This window comes from Salvelinus alpinus, chromosome 5 (assembly GCF_045679555.1).
Source record: "Salvelinus alpinus chromosome 5, SLU_Salpinus.1, whole genome shotgun sequence".
Taxonomy (NCBI): Eukaryota; Metazoa; Chordata; class Actinopteri; order Salmoniformes; family Salmonidae; genus Salvelinus; species Salvelinus alpinus.
This window is the reverse complement of record NC_092090.1, coordinates 24439770-24445769: the sequence shown is the minus strand read 5'-3', so window position 1 is coordinate 24445769 and position 6000 is coordinate 24439770. Positions and strand designations below refer to the sequence as shown.

Genomic DNA, 6000 nt, shown 5'->3' with positions numbered 1-6000 from the left:
TCTCTGTCTCTCTCTCCTTCTCTGTCTCTCTCTCCTTCTCTGTCTCTAGTTCCAGCCAACGTCGGAACATGTCCTGTTCTCCTGTTCGGTGGTGGATGTGTTCACTCAGCTCAACCAGAGTTTTGAGATCATTAAGAAGCTGGAGTGCCCCAACCCACAGGCCCTGGCTCACTTCATGTGCCGCTTTGCTAAGGTCAGGCACTAACCTCCAACCTAATGTCCCTAGCTGTGTGTGTGTCTATTTAACTATGTGTGTGTCCAATACTATTTCTAAGAGTGTTTTGATATTGTAACAACTCAATATTGTTCATTCCTTTTCTTGTATTATTTCTAGACCATCAACAAAGTTCTGTTGCAATATGCTGCAATCATAACCAAGGATTTTGGCTTGTATCTGAACCAGGAGAAAGTGGTAAGTGCTCTCTGGATGCACATAATGATCATTCTGCACACAAAAACAAGATGGACCAGCCCATCTAGCATTTGCCTAAACTTCCCTATGGCCAGTCTGGTTCTGAATAGTACTATTCAATTCTACATGTATAATAATATGACTGTGTCTCTGTGACAGCCCTGCATCCTCATCAACAACATCCAGCAGCTCAGAGTTCAGCTGGAGAAGATGTTTGAGTCCATGGGAGGCAAACAGGTCTGTACTGTAGCAACCCCTTACCTTTATACATACCCCTTACCCTTTACCCCAACCCCAAGACCATGGGAGGCAAGCAGGTCTGTACTGTAGCAACCCCATACCTTTATACATACCCCTTACCCTTTACCCCAACCCCAAGACCATGGGAGGCAAGCAGGTCTGTACTGTAGCAACCCCTTACCTTTATACATACCCCTTACCCTTTACCCCAACCCCAAGACCATGGGAGGCAAACAGGTCTGTACTGTAGCAACCCCTTACCTTTATACATACCCCTTACCCTTTACCCCAACCCCAAGACCATGGGAGGCAAGCAGGTCTGTACTGTAGCAACCCCTTACCTTTATACATACCCCTTACCCTTTACCCCAACCCCAAGACCATGGGAGGCAAGCAGGTCTGTACTGTAGCAACCCCTTACCTTTATACATACCCCTTACCCTTTACCCCAACCCCAAGACCATGGGAGGCAAACAGGTCTGTACTGTAGCAACCCCATACCTTTATACATACCCCTTACCCTTTACCCCAACCCCAAGACCATGGGAGGCAAACAGGTCTGTACTGTAGCAACCCCTTACCTTTATACATACCCCTTACCCTTTACCCCAACCCCAAGACCATGGGAGGTAAACAGGTCTGTACTGTAGCAACCCCTTACCTTTATACATACCCCTTACCCTTTACCCCAACCCCAAGACCATGGGAGGCAAGCAGGTCTGTACTGTAGCAACCCCTTACCTTTATACATACCCCTTACCCTTTACCCCAACCCCAAGACCATGGGAGGCAAGCAGGTCTGTACTGTAGCAACCCCTTACCTTTATACATACCCCTTACCCTTTACCTCAACCCCAAGACCATGGGAGGTAAGCAGGTCTGTACTGTAGCAACCCCTTACCTTTATACATACCCCTTACCCTTTACCCTTTACCCCAACCCCAAGACCATGGGAGGCAAACAGGTCTGTACTGTAGCAACCCCTTACCCTTTATACATACCCCTTACCCTTTACCCCAACCCCAAGACCATGGGAGGCAAACAGGTCTGTACTGTAGCAACCCCATACCTTTATACATACCCCTTACCCTTTACCCCAACCCCAAGACCATGGGAGGTAAACAGGTCTGTACTGTAGCAACCCCTTACCCTTTACCCCAACCCCAAGACCATGGGAGGCAAGCAGGTCTGTACTGTAGCAACCCCTTACCTTTATACATACCCCTTACCCTTTACCCTTTACCCCAACCCCAAGACCATGGGAGGCAAACAGGTCTGTACTGTAGCAACCCCATACCTTTATACATACCCCTTACCCTTTACCCCAACCCCAAGACCATGGGAGGCAAACAGGTCTGTACTGTAGCAACCCCATACCTTTATACATACCCCTTACCCTTTACCCCAACCCCAAGACCATGGGAGGCAAGCAGGTCTGTACTGTAGCAACCCCTTACCCTTTACCCCAACCCCAAGACCATGGGAGGCAAGCAGGTCTGTACTGTAGCAACCCCATACATTTATACATACCCCTTACCCTTTACCCCAACCCCAAGACCATGGGAGGCAAACAGGTCTGTACTGTAGCAACCCCTTACCTTTATACATACCCCTTACCCTTTACCCCAACCCCAAGACCATGGGAGGTAAACAGGTCTGTACTGTAGCAACCCCTTACCTTTATACATACCCCTTACCCTTTACCCCAACCCCAAGACCATGGGAGGCAAGCAGGTCTGTACTGTAGCAACCCCATACCTTTATACATACCCCTTACCCTTTACCCCAACCCCAAGACCATGGGAGGCAAGCAGGTCTGTACTGTAGCAACCCCTTACCCTTTACCCCAACCCCAAGACCATGGGAGGCAAACAGGTCTGTACTGTAGCAACCCCTTACCTTTATACATACCCCTTACCCTTTACCCTTTACCCCAACCCCAAGACCATGGGAGGTAAACAGGTCTGTACTGTAGCAACCCCTTACCTTTATACATACCCCTTACCCTTTACCCCAACCCCAAGACCATGGGAGGCAAGCAGGTCTGTACTGTAGCAACCCCTTACCCTTTATACATACCCCTTACCCTTTACCCCAACCCCAAGACCATGGGAGGCAAGCAGGTCTGGATCTCCTCTTCCCCCCTCATATCCCCATGTTCCCATACCCTCCATGGCCCTAATCCTAGTGCTACCCCATCAGACAATCCTCACATTCCCCCTAGATCTGTCACTATCCCTCTGAAGACTGGTTTTTATTCCCCCACCCTGTTCTATTTCTCCACTCTTCTAACTCTCCTTCCTCCATCCTGTCTGGTCTTGTACGTTCTACTTTGTTTCTTTATAAATGTTGTTTTATAAATGTTTAATAAATGTATGGGGGAAAGCCCTTAGTCTGTGTCATGGGTTTCAAATATTCTAGCATGTCCCCCTCTAACTCTTTCTGTCTGTCTGTCTCTCCCTCTAGTCTGTCTGTCAGTCCCCCTCTAGGTCTGTCTGTCTGTCTCTCTGTCTCTCTGTATCTCTGTCTCTCCCTCTAAGTCTGTCTGTCAGACCCCCTCTAAGTCTGTCTGGCTCTCTGTCTGGCTCTCTGTCTATCCCTCTAAGTCTGTCTGTCCACCTCAAACTCTGTCTGTCTGTCTTTCTGTCTGGCTCTCTGTCTCTCCCTCTAAGTCTGTATGTATGTCTGTCTGTCTGTCTGTCTGTCTGTCTGTCTGTCTGTCTGTCTGTCTGTCTGTCTGTGTCTGTCTCTCTCTCTCTGTCTGTATGTCCCCTCTAAGTATGTCTGTCTCTGTCTCTCTGTCTCTCTATTTGGCTGTCTCTAAATCTGTCTGTCTGTCTGTCTGTAAGTAAGTATGTCTGTCTGTCCCTTCTAAATCTGTCTGTCTCTCTAAGACTATCTGTCTGTCTGTCTGTCTTTCTGCCTGTCTCAAAGTCTATCTGTCTGTCTCTCTTCCTCTCTCTCCCTGTAAATCTATCTGTCCATCTCCCTCTAAGTCTATCTGTCTGTCTGTCTCTCTGTCTGCCTCTCCCTCTATGTCAATCTGTCTCTCTCTGCCTCTCCTTGTAAGTGCATCTGTCTCTCTGTCTGCCTCTCCCTCTAAGTCTGTCTGTCTGTCTGTCTGTCTGTCTGTCTGTCTGTCTGTCTGTCTGTCTGTCTGTCTGTCTGTCTGTCTGTCTGTCTGTCTGTCTGTCTGTCTGTCTGTCTGTCTGTCTGTCTGTCTGTCTGTCTGTCTGTCTGTCTGTCTGTCTCTGACTGTCTCTGTGTCTGTCTCTCTCTGCCTGTGTCTGTGTCTGTCTAATCCTGAGAATATAGCAACAGTTTTATGTTATGTGCATGCTGTCTCTCTACTGTTTCTAATGTTTTAAATGCCTTGAGTTTTGTCTTCTGTGGTCTTGTGTTTCCCCATTCTACCCTGCTCTCTTTCAAGAAGGAGGGGGCTGTGTCCTTTTGCAAGGTGTGTAGTATAGGACTTCTACCTCCTACCATCCTAACCCCCCTTTACTAAACATAGGACTCCTACCTCCTACCATCCTAACCCCCCTTTACTAAACATAGGACTCCTACCTCCTACCATCCTAACCCCCCTTTACTAAACATAGAACTCCTACCTCCTACCATCCTAACCCCCCTTTACTAAACATAGGACTCCTACCTCCTACCATCCTAACCCCCCTTTCTAAACATAGGACTCCTACCTCCTACCATCCTAACCCCCCTTTACTAAACATAGGACTCCTACCTCTTACCATCCTAACCACCCTTTACTAAACATAGGACTTCTACCTCCTACCATCCTAACCCCCCTTTCTAAACATAGGACTCCTACCTCCTACCATCCTAACCCCCCTTTACTAAACATAGGACTCCTACCTCTTACCATCCTAACCACCCTTTACTAAACATAGGACTTCTACCTCCTACCATCCTAACCCCCCTTTCTAAACATAGGACTCCTACCTCTTACCATCCTAACCACCCTTTACTAAACATAGGACTCCTACCTCTTACCATCCTAACCACCCTTTACTAAACATAGGACTTCTACCTCCTACCATCCTAACCCCCCTTTCTAAACATAGGACTCCTACCTCCTACCATCCTAACCCCCCTTTACTAAACATAGGACTCCTACCTCTTACCATCCTAACCACCCTTTACTAAACATAGGACTTCTACCTCCTACCATCCTAACCACCCTTTACTAAACATAGGACTCCTACCACTTACCATCCTAACCCCCCTTTACTAAACATAGTACTCCTACCTCCTACCATCCTAACCCCCCTTTACTAAACATAGGACTCCTACCACTTACCATCCTAACCCCCCTTTACTAAACATAGGACTCCTACCTCCTACCTCCTACCATCCTAACCCCCCTTTGCTAAACATAGGACTCCGACCTCCTACCATCCTAACCCCCCTTTACTAAACATAGGACTCCTACCTCCTACCATCCTAACCCCCCTTTACTAAACATAGGACTCCTACCTCCTACCTCCTACCATCCTAACCCCCCTTTACTAAACATAGGACTCCGACCTCCTACCATCCTAACCCCCCTTTACTAAACATAGGACTCCTACCTCCTACCATCCTAACCCCCCTTTACTAAACATAGGACTCTGACCTCCTACCATCCTAACCCCCCTTTACTAAACATAGGACTCCTGCCTCCTACCATACTAACCCCCCTTTACTAAACATAGGACTCCTACCTCCTACCATCCTAACCCCCCTTTACTAAACATAGGACTCCTACCTCCTACCATCCTAACCCCCCTTTACTAAACATAGGACTCCTACCTCCTACCATCCTAACCCCCCTTTACTAAACATAGGACTCCTACCTCCTACCATCCTAACCCCCCTTTACTAAACATAGGACTCCTACCTCTTACCATCCTAACCCCCCTTTACTAAACATAGGACTTCTACCTCCTACCATCCTAACCCCCCTTTACTAAACATAGGACTCCTACCTCCTACCATCCTAACCCCCCTTTACTAAACATAGGACTCCTACCTCCTACCATCCTAACCCCCCTTTACTAAACATAGGACTCCTACCACTTACCATCCTAACCCCCCTTTACTAAACATAGGACTCCTACCTCCTACCATCCTAACCCCCCTTTACTAAACATAGGACTCCTACCTCCTACCATCCTAACCCCCCTTTACTAAACATAGGACTCCTACCTCCTACCATCCTAACCCCCCTTTACTAAACATAGGACTCCTACCTCCTACCATCCTAACCCCCCTTTACTAAACATAGGACTGCTGCCCTCCTTTATTTTTAAATATTTATTCCATCTTTATTAATACAGATTCTTAATTAT

The 6000-nt window shown here is 47.5% G+C and overlaps 1 protein-coding gene across 1 annotated transcript in view; it reads left to right on the top strand.

The window, feature by feature from the left end:
* LOC139575274 (protein unc-13 homolog C) overlaps nucleotides 1–6000 on the top strand; it is a 186875-nt gene that overhangs the window by 109053 nt on the left and 71822 nt on the right. The window contains exons 20-23 of the mRNA XM_071400233.1: nucleotides 50–193; nucleotides 335–412; nucleotides 572–649; nucleotides 4083–4109. Coding sequence (XP_071256334.1) covers nucleotides 50–193; nucleotides 335–412; nucleotides 572–649; nucleotides 4083–4109 — 327 coding nt within the window. The remainder of the gene's footprint in view (nucleotides 1–49; nucleotides 194–334; nucleotides 413–571; nucleotides 650–4082; nucleotides 4110–6000) is intronic.